General features: G+C 38.7%; 1 protein-coding gene and 1 long non-coding RNA gene across 2 annotated transcripts in view; both read right to left on the bottom strand.

Moving 5' to 3' along the window:
• Nucleotides 1-1453, bottom strand: part of LOC107722244 (uncharacterized) — a 19048-nt gene extending 17595 nt beyond the window's left edge. Inside the window, exon 1 of the long non-coding RNA XR_001637789.1 lies at nucleotides 1442-1453. This is a non-coding gene — a long non-coding RNA (uncharacterized LOC107722244). The remainder of the gene's footprint in view (nucleotides 1-1441) is intronic.
• LOC107722243 (threonylcarbamoyladenosine tRNA methylthiotransferase-like) overlaps nucleotides 1-14837 on the bottom strand; it is a 222711-nt gene that overhangs the window by 206378 nt on the left and 1496 nt on the right. The window contains exon 2 of the mRNA XM_016530527.1: nucleotides 11744-11856. Coding sequence (XP_016386013.1) covers nucleotides 11744-11856 — 113 coding nt within the window. The remainder of the gene's footprint in view (nucleotides 1-11743; nucleotides 11857-14837) is intronic.

Here is a 14837-nt window from a genome sequence, read left to right as displayed (position 1 = left end):
CAAATCAAATAAATCTCTTCATATAAACAAACTAAGGCTTTGTCTGTGCTCTTTCCATTTAAAATGAGCTGCAACCACTGCATTTTAATCATGATCCAAACAAAGATGCTGCATACATGCAAAATGAGCAGTTTTTTAATCTAAATTAGATTGTATAATTTCGAAATTTGAAGGAAAAACAGAATGGTTTGAGTTCAGTTTTGTGAAACTATACATAAAAATATCTGCATGAAACAGAAACAGCAGACGAGCTGAACGAGACGCAGATTCACTCTCTGCCAGCAGGTGGCGCTTAAAGCATTTCCTTGGTTTCTGCTGTAAACAAAGCAGCGCTGAACTTATGAACTTTAATATGCGTTATACAGAGGCAAGATGAAAAGAAAAAATACCATCTAAACTTTTCTAAAGACAGTAAGTTCCCCTCAGACATACATTCATATAAACTACCCCTAACTGAAACGCGATTTGTTTAGCATCTCAACCGATTTGAATCCTCACATATTTGAATCGATTTTCAACCGGCTCGCAGTTAATCGTTACATCCCTATTTTTGACCATTAAAAACTGCAGAAAATCCAGGCTAGTAGAAATGTCATTATCTGGTCTTAAAATTTTGACTGGTCTGGTTTCATTCCCCGCTCAATGCCATTTCAGACCCTCACGGTTTACATGTTTTACCAAATGAATTTTCTCTGAATGCACCCATGTTTCTTCCTAAAAGCACAGCAGGGTGTTAGATTATCAAAGATGATCCAGCATGGCAACTGAAATGGAATAAACCGCTAATAAAAGCGGTTTTCGCTTTCAGTAGGACAGTGTGGCGAGGATAATCCCAAATGGCCAGAACAGAGAAAGAAATGAAAGCAAACAGACTTTTATCCCCTGTATATCTATCTAACACACGTTTAGACCACAGCAGATGTTCCCTGGAACCTGCAGCCGCCTCTTTATATGCAAATGGCACATAAAGCGGCCCCAAAGCTTTCACACCAAATATCAAAAATGAAAATCTAAATGATGTTCAGGCAATCACTTGCCATTAGAGCTGGAAAGGCAAAGGCAGAGACGGCCCGATAAACCACTCCATATCAACACAAGCATCAGCAGAAGAGATGAGGGCACCTGGGATCCGTTCTTCTGATGCCAAACCCAACAGAGGCTGTCATCGGACGACACACTTGTGCACCATAGAGCATTTTCAGTAACACTTCAGTATAGGGACCAATTCTCACTATTAACTAGTTGCTTATTAGCATGCCTATTAATAACATATTGGCTGTTTATTAGTGCTTATAAAGCACATATTCTGTATGACCATATTCTACATCCCTCATCCTACCCAATACCTGAACTTAACAACCTTACTAACTACTAATAAGCAGCAAATTAGGAGTTTGAGGCAAAGTTGTAGTTAATGTTTTGTTAATAGCGAGAATTAGACCTTAAAATAAAGTATTACCAAATCTCAAGTTATTTATTTGTTAATTTCCCAGCTTATGCAGGGTGGACTGGCCGCTGAAACTGGGCGCAACTTATTTGTTAGCATTCAATAATCAGAGAGTGGTGCACTGATAATACGAACATCTGTGGCCGTCGGAGTGTTAATCATGATGCAAACTCCTCCTCTGTGTGTGTCCATTTCACACACTGACATCACTGCATTCTAGAAAACATCTAGAAAACTGAACATCAGCCTCTCTCCACAAAAAAAACTCAGCAGGAGCTCATCATTTAGAAATCTTAATATTATCCGAAACCTGCATGACTAAAGCTGTGTTCCAGACAACTTCCTACTTGAAAATAACATCTTGAGCGCCACTCCAGGTCTGGAACTGCATACCATTATATTTTACATTAGATAGTTTGCAAGTGTTGAATTAGGGGTGTAACGGTACACGCATTCATACCGAACATTATTCTGTCTTTGTGTTTGGTACACGTGTGTGCCGAACAAATACAGCATTGTTTTAAACACCGCACGAGTGGAACTTAACTGGAAACTTACAGTTTTATATATTGTTACTTTTAATAAGAAACAAATTCTTACAAATTATGTCCATTTTCTTCAGGAATGTCAAACAATAAATAAGTCAGATCGCTGTACAACCGCCTCAGTTCAAACGCAGCACGGAGCGCAAGTGACCGTGATCATACCTTCATATTTACTGCTGGTTTTAGCGTGAAATACACATGAATGAACGCCTCATGTAATCGCTCAATCAGTGTTTCAACCGCGGAAAGACCTCAATAAAACAGCGTGGAAATAAAATGTCACACAGCATTTCATTTACCTCAGGCAAGTCATCAGTGTCTTGAGTCTAGAGAGTAGCGTTTCACAAAATATTAGACTATTTATTTATTCATTATGTTTTACTTTACCTGTTAGTGATGTCTTAATTATCTAAGGTATGTTTAAATAAATCCGTTATGAAAAAAATTATGACAGCCACTGTGTAAATGGTTATATTTCAACAACAAATAGAAATTTTATAATTTAGAAGTTAATTTAAAGGGGTGGTTGACTGTTTTTTTTATAGGCTTGATTGTGTTTATGGGGTGCAGTCTAACTTGTGTTAATGCTTCGTTTGTTAAAAAACACATTATTTTTCACATAATTTCCCTTTATTCCACACAGTTCTGTCCCTTCTCTGAGAAACGCGCTGATCATTTCCTGCTTTTATGAAGCCCCGCCCTCAGAAATACACGATGGGCTCTGATTGGTTAGCTGGCCCAGTGTTGTGATTGGCTAAACCGCCTCTAGTGTGCGTCTAAGAGTCCCGCCCCTCAACATAGCGGCATGTGCTCCGGTTGTATTGTAAACAATGACGTCGTCTATATTGCTTATCAGTTTGAGCTCGATTGAGACGCAGAGGATATTATTAAAGAGGATCGTGCAGAACCTGTGCAAGCACGGCTTTTAATGGTAGGCCTAAGATTTTTGTTTGTTGTTGTCTCATACTTTTAGATACGCTGTTATTTGTAAATGCTACTGCTTCTGTTAGCTTTTAATATACGGTTTTATTCTGATTAAAGCTTTAATACAGTTCGGCAACCACCATGTATAACGCTTCTCATAACTATAGTATGAAAAAACTTATGAAAATAAGTGTATTCACTGAACTGATGATCTGAATGAGAGAGAGAGAGAGAGATGCAGAGCATGTGCAGAGCAGGGCGAGGCCAGGAACAGGATGAGAACGCTGCTTTAGAACATTGATTTTGAAACTTGTGAATCCATTAGAATCGTTAGAAGACAGAATCGCGATTCATATATGAATAGATTTTTACGTGAGGAACAGTATTAAGAACCGCTGCTTTTAAACATTGATTGTGAAACTTGTGAATCCATTAGAATCGTTAGAAGACAGAATCGTGATTCATATATGAATAGATTTTTACGTGCACCTCTAGTTTTCTCTTCCTCTTCTCTAAAGCAGCGCAGCATGGCCCCGCCCCCTTTGCTGCCTTTCCCCGGGGGCGAGGTTTATCTGGGTTTGTGATGTCACGAACCCAGGAAGTAACTCATTGTAGTCCCTACCAGTCGTTTTTGTAGGCATTAAACTGCCAGAATTTTAAAAGACAATATCTCTGTTTGCATTGAACTTTCAGCTTCGTAACTTTGCAGATATTGTTTATGATCAAACAGCAACATTACACACTAACTAACATTAAAAAAGTGAAATCGCAATCAACCACCCCTTTAAAAACATTGTGCAATTTGTGCAAAAATTTGTGCAATTACATGTTTGCATAAATTTTTTTAAAGTCGAGTGTTGATTATTATATTTAAAAATAAATAGTAATTAAATTTAAGTTTGGGCTCTGTTGTTTATTGTAACCTTATAGTAATGTAAAAGGGCTCCCTATAGTTTAGAGCATAAGCTGAGGTAGATTATTGTCCCTAAGAAAATTGTAGTTATAATTGAATTTACTTAAAGAAAGAGCCATTTGTTCAGTAAACCACTGTTTTTGTTTTTTTGTTTTTTAAGTTATATTTATGGTCTTTTTATGCCTTTATTTTGAGAGGACAGTAGAGAGCTGACAGGAAAGCACTGGGAGGAGAGAAGGGAGCAGGATCGGCAAAGGACCTCGAGGCGGGATTCGAACTCGAACCCTTCCCCTCCAACCAAAAGAGAATCGAGACACCTCTACCCCTTCATGTGAACACGAGAAACAGAGGCGTAGGGGAAAGGGGACGGGCTAAGGGGCAGAATTGGGATTGGGCCCAAATGTGTTAGAGAAAGATGGAGGGATGTGGAGTTATGGTACACAACCGGCTGACATCTCTAGAACGGTTCAGTGAAGATGAATGTGCTGTCCACTGTTATATTTACTCTCGGTGTGCATCAAGCGCTCTCACACAAGGAGAAATTCATCTGAACAATTAAGCCAAGCCAGCATTCAGTTCACAGACACCTCCAATCAACCTAATTAACTAAATTGACCAGTTGTTCCTCTGGGTGTTTTCGTTGCCTGAACCACATTTGTATGCAACACTTTCCCTTCACAGAAAGGACAAGCGCAGGCACGCTGAGCCGGGAGAGTGAGGATGAACACCGATCCTGTCGATCGGCCTGACAGTTTATCAGTGAGAGGCAGGCGACGGCCCTCAATCCCAGAGCCTCATTGACGAGGGATCGGTCTACGGTCACGGCACTGAAGCCAGACCCCAGTGATATAAACTGCATGGCATATTAATGCAGTCACAGAGGGTCATTATAAATGGCCCCGCTCTCAAGGACACTCTGGAAAACAACCGCTCACAATCGAAAACATGTCAAGCCAGTTAATGCCTAATCAATACCAAACCATAGACTGATTCAAAATAAAAACGCAATCATTTACGTAGTTCACTTTTCCCACAGCACCAGGATCTATATGCCACAATAACCTGAACACAGTGTTCGCAGGAGCAGCTTCATTTGGTGAAGAAAAAAAAGTTATAAACAAATCCCAGTCAATGGTTGCCAATAGTTATTACAAAAAAATTAAGTAAACGGCATCAAACATTAATAACGTGAATAAATCACTTGCATTTGCGACCAAATTTTGTGGCAAGTGACTAAATGTCTGTCATTAGCCATTGGCTAGTAATCTGTTAGACTGCACTCACGGTGTTGTGTCCTATAGAACTGAACTAAGTTGAATTATCAGGGTGTGGAACTAGCAGTTGTAAACAGTTATAAAACAGAAATAAAGCAAATTGGACAGTTCACTTTATTCCTTCGCAGATAGTTGCGTTTTTACACTGTTCCCACTGATATCAATGGATTTGCAGTGCACAGCAAACTCTAGTGTGCAAATCACTGTCGCTTAGCACACAAAAAGAGAATGAAAGAGTCTATATGTTTCTTGTCCAAGTCATCTGGAATTATTCCAAGTCCAAGAAGAAGGATCGGGGTATAATGATATGTGATGTAAACTGTATAAAGTGTCTATTGTTAGAGATTTTGCAGTATGTAAATAGATCCGTTTAGTGCAGTACTAAAAGTTACTGACACAAGATGGATAAAGAAACATTCACAAAGAAGCATGTAAAGAATGGGATGTGCTTGATGGTAAATAGATTTAAGTTCAACAAACTGTGAAGAAGAACACAGTATTGGTCATATCGCCCGCCGCAGGGTCTATTCAGAAATAACGCGCAAATGGCAATGCCGCTTTGCTAGCACTCACCTATTACCATACACATTTTGATTTCAGCAAATCAGCTCGCACAAATAATCAACATGATTAATATTCATGAGCCAGACACTGTGCTGTTGAGAGAAGATGAGAGCAAATGTAAACTTTGACTCTGTGAGTGAGGAAAATATTATATTTTAGCCTAAATCTTAGAATTTTTTTATTAATATTATAAGTAGCATTTAATAATGTTAATGCTAGTTTTTTGTTTGTTTGTTTCTTTCTTTCTTTTTTTTCAGAAGCATTAAATGACCAATAACTTCAAGAATCGCAATTCACTTTTCAAGTACAAAGTCTCATCTACTCTAGCAACCCTTATGCAGACGGCCTTCCCTCAGCCCAGATTTACTCACACTAGTCATGTCCATGCAATTATTCACCATGTTCACAACACAAGAAAGTCAGTGACTTCTCATTTGCTTCGACTTAGACCTTTTGCTTTGCCGAACCAAACAGTGTGCAATGTAGGTAAATTGCTCTTGCGTCCATGAAAGGACTTTTTTTTTTCTTGCTTTTGAAAGTCTCTGGAGGCTTTCAAAACCATTTCGCTCTTTCATTTGTATTTATCCGGCATGGCTGCACCAAAGAGGCCGAGGGTCCAGACATGCAGAATTAATCCATAACCAGTCCTGTCCTCTCAGGTCACCCATCCACACCGCTCTCCTTCAGCAGGTGCTCAGGGTAATGCATTCATTAAACTTGAGGGCGAAAAAAAACTGTTATGGCTTATGTTGCTGGTGAATAAAATAAGGGAGAAAGAAAAAGATACAGTAGATAGAGTAGCTTTTAAAAGCTGCCTTGAAAAGCCTCATTCTCTGCCGTCTTTTCCCACTGCAGCTCTAAACAAGCTCGTCTTTGGTTTCCGCTTCACTCATAATGGCCTTCACTGCAGCTTTAATTACTTGTCCTCATGTTAAGGGAGTTAAGGGCTTTTTTTCTCTTCATATGCATTTGTGAGTGAGAAAAAAAGCTATTTTGCCATTCAAGGACGCTGACGTGGAGCAAAGACATCTAGCGCTGGCCTGGAACAGCAGTGTTGTGACATGCACTTGACTTCCCAAACTCTCAAAGCAAAGGGACTCATTTATAAAAGCAAGAGAAATAAGCAAGCATTTTGATCAGGCACACATCCTGAGGTTTTAAACCCTGGGACGGAGGACAACACGTCTCTGATGGGTCTTTCACAAGAGCTCTTCAGTGTCTAATCTCATTTACACTGTAGATGTGTGAGCAGTGCTCTAATATAACCATGTTGTTTCATGACATAGCTTGTAGCAGGAATATTGGGTACACATATATCCAGCCCACTGTCTTCACATACATCAATGCTAAGCAGGTCCTGCTTTCACCAATAACCTCACACACACACAGCATGTGGATATAAATTGATCAAAGCCACCAGTCCACACTACAAACCATGGATCTGAGTGTTATTACGCTGAGGTGAAAGGTCAGAACATCAAACTGCTGCATTCACAGTAACTGACCGCCGCCAAGCTCTGATTGCTACAGCAACAACCATCACCGCTGTCTACCATTTCATATCAATCCAGATTTCTCTCCTCTCCAGAGACATGATTCAGGGTCTGAGCTCACGGGGTTGAGGGTGAAGAGCAGGCCATGGAAAGAGAAATCAGACTCATCGGATGAAAACCTCACTGGGACACAATGAAGATGAATATAGGTGCCGTTTACACCCTAAAAGCAAGCACTCTTTTTGTCAAGAAAAATACTAGATACTTTGAGTGTAGCTGAAGAGTGGGCAAGCTTTGGGACATGGAACCATGTCATAAATGTCATAAAATTGTGTCTTGAATCAACAAACTGCTTTGTCACCTATTTATGTGTACGGTCACCATAAACCAGCCTTTCAATCATCTAGCTACAGTTAAAATCCACATTCCATTTCCACTACTCCATGAGGCTAAATATTAATTATTTACTTACATCCAGCATGTTTGTAGTTCTGAACTGAATCCTCTTCCAAAGCACAATGGCTTGTGGGTAATATCAGACAATCAAGTGAGCACAGATCTGCACTTCCAAAATCTACATCATCTACAATCTACTAATCAAATCATTTTCAACATATGTTTCTGGGCCTTGAAGGTGGCAGTTGTGCTGCTGTCTATGCAGGGTCAGAAAGCCGAGGATGTGTGCATGAGCGATAACATCACGTCAACAGAGGTCATGCTTGACGTGAACTCTTGTCTGAATGGTGATTAGACTCATTTCCAGCTTGGTTTTGAGAATGCAAGTGCAGAATGAGGCGTGCGGTGTGTGAAAACATCAGTGCTCACTAGTGACACTTGTAAATTATATTCTTTTATACATACACTTCTTTATTAATGTGTAAAATATTTTTTTAATGGATTATTAAAATAACTTGAATCAAAGGTGCTCTAAAACAACGTTCTCCGAGGCTGAAGGCCAGCGACGCTTCAAAGTGTTGATGAGTGCATTGCTGGAGATCATCGACGAGAGTTAAATCCACAAATAAACCGTCTAGATAACCACCGCATCAGTCTGAAGAAAACTGCAGTGAGTGAATTTTATTTCCAAAGCTTTTAATGTACACTCATATCTCATAAAGGAATTTAATTATGTTTATTTAGCTCTAACAAGTTTTAAATTAATATGCATATATCGATATCAGCTCAATTAAATTAAATCAGTTAAATCCAATATTGTACATTCCTATTTAAAAAGCCTGTCAATACTTTATTTTGAATAAAAGTTTATCAGCTGGGAATAACACCAACACAGAGTGAAATGCAAACACAGATATTTACAGTCCACTCGACATTTCTCTACAAGACATGGAGCGAAGCAGCTTCCAAACTGGCCCTAAATCAGCATCTGAGCCTCCTGCTCTCAGTCCAGTGTTCCTCTCGTCTTCTCTTCTGCAAGAGTCTCATCTGCGCAGCTGCTCACAACCTCCAGAGAAGTACAGCTCACGCTGGTCAGGAGTCGATGCGACCATGCTTTCCCTCAGTCCTCCTCTGCATCTCTCTCCAGGTGTGGGAAGCAGCACACGAGGCTTGTCCTAGCGCTGAACATTTCTCCCGGCGTCGAGGACTCGGGAGGAACAGCGGTAGCTGCACAAACAGCAGCGGTCGGCTCTGAATCTGAGAGCGTCACAGCAGACGCACGCTTTCATTGGCCACCGCTGGCAGACGAGAAGCGCTGCATAAACCGCGCTCAGCCACTCACAGCGCTGCCAGCACGTGCTATTTCATGAATGAACAGGCAGACAAATACGTCAAAACACTTAATTCCAGGAAAACATGAAATTAAGCGCACAGATGTTATAGTTTGAAAACACCCTACAGAAAAACAACTGTGAAAATGCATTTATTAATTTACATGCAACATTTCATGTGCATGTTATTAATCTTTTTTCCACTGGAACAGCAAATAAATAAAGTTTGTGTGGAAAAAATACAGCAAATCCCTCCCAACGCCATAAAACAAGATGCACTTAAACATTTAAAGGAAATACTATGTTCATATGTTGGGGTCAAACTTCCATCACTGCTGCCTTTAAGACAAAGCCTGACGATCACAGAGAGAGATTCAGGGACAGAACGACCGCAGCTCGTTTGCTTGGTCAATACTGCCACCTGCAGATGGGTTAGGGTTATGGTTAACCTATGGTTCAGATTCTTAGAAGAGGATTATGTACAGTCTTTAAAATAAATGCAGTCTGTGTGTATAAATAAAGCCTGTATGTGTATTTTTTGTGTGTGTGTGAAATAAACTGATGATATAATCATAACAATAATAATCTAATTGCGATTTTTTTTTACCAATATTGCGATTGCGATTTAATATGCAATTTTTTTTTAAAGCTCTTTATGAGCTATAAATCATTGTATAGTGTGACCAACACACTATTAGATAGATTAAACATAAATGTTCTTTCACACCTGTGAGGTGGATGGATTATCTCGGCAAAGGAGAAGTGCTCACTAACACAGATTTAGACAGATTTGTGAACAATATTTGAGAGAAATAGGCCTTTTGTGTACATAGAAAAAGTCTTAGATCTTTGAGATCAGCTCATGAAAAATGGAAGCAAAAACAAAAGTGTTGCGTTTATCATTTTGTTCACTGTAGTTATCTTGATAAAATGTTTTGTGTGTGTGTGTGTGTGTGTGTGTGTGTGTAAACACATACAGTGCTTTGCAAAAGTATTCGATTTAAGTAGTCAATTTATAAAAAGTATTCAATTTCATGTTGCCTTCTTGTACACTGTAGATTAATGTGGAAGAAAAAGTAATTTAAAGCATTCCATACAACATAATAACATAGCAAAAAATAAACATGTCATAACTCTGCAAATTTATTGAGAAGTAAAAACTGAAATAATTACATTGCATAAGTATTCATACTGTTTTCTGGCACAATTTAGCTCAGGAGCATGTTACTACACTTCCAGTTCAGATGAATGGGTATGATGTGGAAAGACACACACCGCTCAATAAAAGGTGGAACAGCTGAAAATGCATATCAGAACAAAAGACCAAGACCTGAGGTCAAGCGTTTTTATTGCTGGTCTGATCAGGCTTTATGACGACTGTTGAAGCGGTCGACGCTCTCGGAGCACACAGCACATCTGTGCTTGATTCAACATCTGTGTGCTCTGAACTTTGACCTTGCCAGGGTCTAATGTGATCCGTAGTTCTCATATTCTGATAACTCCAATCTAAGTCAGGTACGTGTCCGTGTCCAAGCGCTCCTTCAGATCCCAAAAGCTCTTTGTGTGATACTGATTAACTAAATGAAATGATATAAATATATGCATTTTCTGTCCCCATATCTTGAATTTTGTGATCATTGTAAATGTATTGAATCATGCAGTGAAAGAACACACTCTAAATGTGTCTAGACTTCACGTAATGAGTGCATGCGCTCTGTAGGGGTGTTTTGAATGGTTTCGCAAAATACTCAATGTCAAATCGCACATCGTTAAAACAACAATTACGATATTGCAGACGATATATATCGCACACCCCTAATCCAAACCGTCCTCCAAAAGCAGCGCTTCCATAACTGACATGCTAGTTTAATACATAAACTCTTGTTTTAATAGAAGTGACTGTGTGGATAAGGGCCAGCTGTTTCGGTGGAATGACTGAATATAACTGAAATGAATAGCTGAGCCGGCAGAACAACAACGCACTACACGTTTCTTTTCTCCTCATTTTTTCCAATTGATGGAAATCCTTCATATCGACAGAAAACTTTAAGCCCTGAATTACCTCTATTAAAATATCTGACACGATAATCAAAACAGTCCTAAACTATATTCAAGCTAACCAAACTAGCACTTTAATAATTATTGTAATAATGTTTTTGTTTGTTTGTTTGCATTCACTCATACAAAAGGATTTAACATTAGCTAGCTCCAAATTGGAGAATTGCTTTATTGCAGAAAATCTGATTCTAGTCTAATTGAAAGCTATGCTGTTTTTCATGTTTAATAGAATAAAGCTGTATAAATTGTATAAAAGTGCTTTATAAATAAGCGTGACCTGACATTAGATTTATTTTTGCCTCGAAGCAAAGAACGAAACAGAAATTCACTGTGAGTATATTGGGGCCTTCACTCATGACAGCATTTTTTGTCTGTAGTTTTGTCAAACTTTCCCACAGTCTACAGGTTCACCTCTGTTTGCGCTCATAACAGTGTCTTCTTCTATTGGGTTGCTGGAGGACTGCAGCGTCACACTGGTCAAACTGCGTTACTGCAGGCCCTTACGTTAGGTTACACTAGGTAGACGATTGTACGAGATTAGTTTTACAAATGTAGTAAGCTGTAAATGAGAAGCAAAAGAGGCAGTAACTAAACCATTTATAGTCCAGTAATTAAGACAAAGTCAATAACACACTTAATTAATCAGTGTAGTTTGGTCTGACACCCGTCTAGCAGGAGTTCAAACTAACCTCACAATCAATATTATAACATCAGTATTGCACAGTTCAGGCTGTTCCTAACAATGGAGTCGTGAACATGTCAGAGAGCTTGAGTGCGAGGTAAGGAAAGCATGGGTACCTGTGATCTTATATCCGCTGGCAGCCAGCTGTCCGGCCATGTATTCTCCATCAGAGCTGTTGTGAGAGCAGCCCCAGGTCCTCACCCAGACCTTCTGTGTGCCGGGAATCACGCTGAAAACAAGACAGAAAGATCAATCTATGAACAAGGCTGTTGGATTCTGACACGCATGGATCTAATAAAGACACAAAGCATGAAAACAGCGGAGGAAAGTCTGAATCTACACGGTTCAAGATCAGCCGTCTGGTCTGATTACGTTGTTAGAGATCTGTCATTCACCACAGTGTCAAACATTCACTCCCACGCTTTATCCACTAGATGGCAACCTTCAGTCAGTGAACTGTACCGGCCACAATAACATGTTTCACTGAGATGCTGATCGTATGCTTGTTTCTGTCATAACATGTTTATTTGGGTTGTATCAGCCATTTAAAAGTGACTCTAAAAATGTAATAAATATGACACAGATTAAAAATGTACCTCATTAATTTTTGGTTAATAATGCAGGAGCTCTTAAAGGTAAGGTCTCGTTAAATGTAGAGTAACGGGTCACATTACCAGGACTGTGGCATTGTGGGTCAGAACCAGCAAAGATGCAGAGGAAGGACACAGGCTTCTCAAGTCTAAGAACATAAAGATTGTACTTGTGTTTTTGTCATCTTGCCAAGCTCCTTTAGAGGAACACAGAACGTTTAATAAGTCTCTGTGAGAATGAGACGCGCTGTGATCCTGTTGTCCAGCACAAGCTAAGCAGCGAGACAGAACCACCCAAAGCTCAATAAATAACACATCACAGGTGTTACAACCTATTAAACATTCACTTACATTATCATCTCATTATTATTTTACCAAGCGGATTTGTGTACACATATGTATATTTAATGTTACTTATGCAGCGTCAACATTAAGATTTTTTTAATATGGCAATAAAATGTTCTGCAGGTTTTTTCCCCAGTCTTTATGACTACATTAAAATCACATCAAAGAAAATGACAAACGTTTATTTTCACAGGCCGTCCATATTTGTGAGCTTATAGCAGGAAGATAAAAGCTTTCAGACTTCTGTACTACGTCTGTCTGCAGTCTTCTGCGATATCTAATGTTGGATTCTCTGTATTTGATGCTTCCTTTAGATCAAGACCACATCCGGGTACTTCGTGCATCCTCTGTACTTAGGGTTACTGGAACTGAACACATACAGTGGGTATAAAACATCTGCACACCCTGCAGACTGCAGCTTTTTAAGGTGTAAAAAAAAATGAAACCATGTCAGATCTTTTTCTACATTTAAATTTAAATTAACACTAACAAAATTAATGTAAGAAATAAACTTTTGAAGAAAAAAAAAAAAGGAAAATAAAACCTAAGATTACTTGCTTGCATAAAGGTACAGACTCTTTTATAATAAGGCATGGTACTCTGTTTGGATCCCACTTTAACCCTGTAACAGTAGTTCTGGGGTCGTATGGATAAAGCTGCTCAGGGTAAAATTAAGTGTCAAAATCCTAAGAATGGTGTAATTTCGCTCTTATTCCTACACTTAACAGTAAGTGTGATTCATAAAAATGCATAAGTGTTAAGACTATGATTTAAGGGAGCTGGAGAGTCTCTAACCTAGTTATGATGACAGTGACGTGTGCAAACCACACACTCTCCAACATGGAAAAAGTGTTTTAGCTTTGCATAATAGTGGACTTTGGACAAATGTGATTCATAGGTGAACAAACAAGGGAAATCCATTGATATATTAAGTTACTGCATTTAATGAATTTATTAAAACTCATTATTGTGTTTAATATCATTAACATCATTATTCAGGTTGCATCTGTAATCACAGGGTGAAAAACAAATCTAAATGTCAAAAAAACATAAAATGTAAACATGAATATAAACCCTGACAGGGTGATCAGGACCAGACATTGTAATGGTGAAAAGCTTTAGTCTCTCAGACGAGCGGTCAGTTAACGGTCATTATTCAGCAATAGCAGAGCTCCGAATCAGATTAAAGCACTTCAGAGAGCCATGCAATACAGTCCTTTACATAAAGACATTTCAAATATTATAGAGAAGCATCCGCACAGAGCTTAACCAAATACTTTGTATCGAACACTTAAGAAGCTCACAGTTTCATGTGTGGGGCTTTGAGAGATTCCTTCTGCTGTTTAATGTGCTGAAGAGATATTTAAACATAGTTCATAACCAGCATCTTTTAGACTACGTTTATCTGTAAATAAAAAGTTAAAAAGTGAAGTTGCCATTTCAATTTGATGGCTGTTCTAATTTCACATCTTACCTGAGCATTCTGGTATGCAAATATTTTCATAATGATATGGCAACGAAATAACATATGGAATAAAAATTAAAAAAAAAAAAAAAAAAAAAACACTGCTTAAATTCTGTAGCTGGAAATAAGACTGTTTTAGGCAGTGCGTTCACATTTTATTTTATTTTGATATCATGAAAATGCATCTATACAGAACATTTAGACTTAAAAACTTTTCAGTATGCACACTGTTGTAGGACAATGGTTAGGTCTGGCCAGAGGATACCTGCCTGGTTTCTCCCAGGGTTTTCTCCATTCTGTCACCGATGGCGTTCTGGTTCCTCTGGCTTGCTTAGTTGGGGACACTTAATATCCAGCGATATCGTGGACTTGATTGCACAGATACTGTTTAAACTGAACTGAGCTGGATGATGACATCACTGAATTAATGATGAACTGCCTTTAACTGAACATTGAGTGTTTATTATTGTCCTTCTGCATTATTACACACTATTTTCCTAATTAATGCTGTAAAGCTGCTTTTCAAAATTTGGCAAAAAAAATAAATAAATACAAGAAATTAAAATTGGCCTTTTCATTTAAAGGGGTCATAGGATGCCCATTTTCCACAAGTTGATATGATTCTTTAGGGTCTTAATGAAAAGTCTGTAACATAGTTTGGTTAATTTCTCAATGGTAGTGTAAAAACACCTTTATACCCTGTCAAAAACAGCTCTTTTCAGAGCACGCTGTTTTTGTAGCATTTCCCTTTAAATGTTAATGAGCTCTGCTGACCTCGCCCCTCTCTTTCGAGCTGCCTAGTCATCGTGA

The sequence above is a fragment of the Sinocyclocheilus rhinocerous genome, unplaced genomic scaffold (genome assembly GCF_001515625.1).
Source record: "Sinocyclocheilus rhinocerous isolate Xijiao unplaced genomic scaffold, SAMN03320098_v1.1 scaffold1506, whole genome shotgun sequence".
NCBI classification, from domain to species: domain Eukaryota; kingdom Metazoa; phylum Chordata; class Actinopteri; order Cypriniformes; family Cyprinidae; genus Sinocyclocheilus; species Sinocyclocheilus rhinocerous.
Note: the sequence above shows the minus strand (reverse complement) of the source record. Positions and strands in the feature narration are given on the sequence as shown.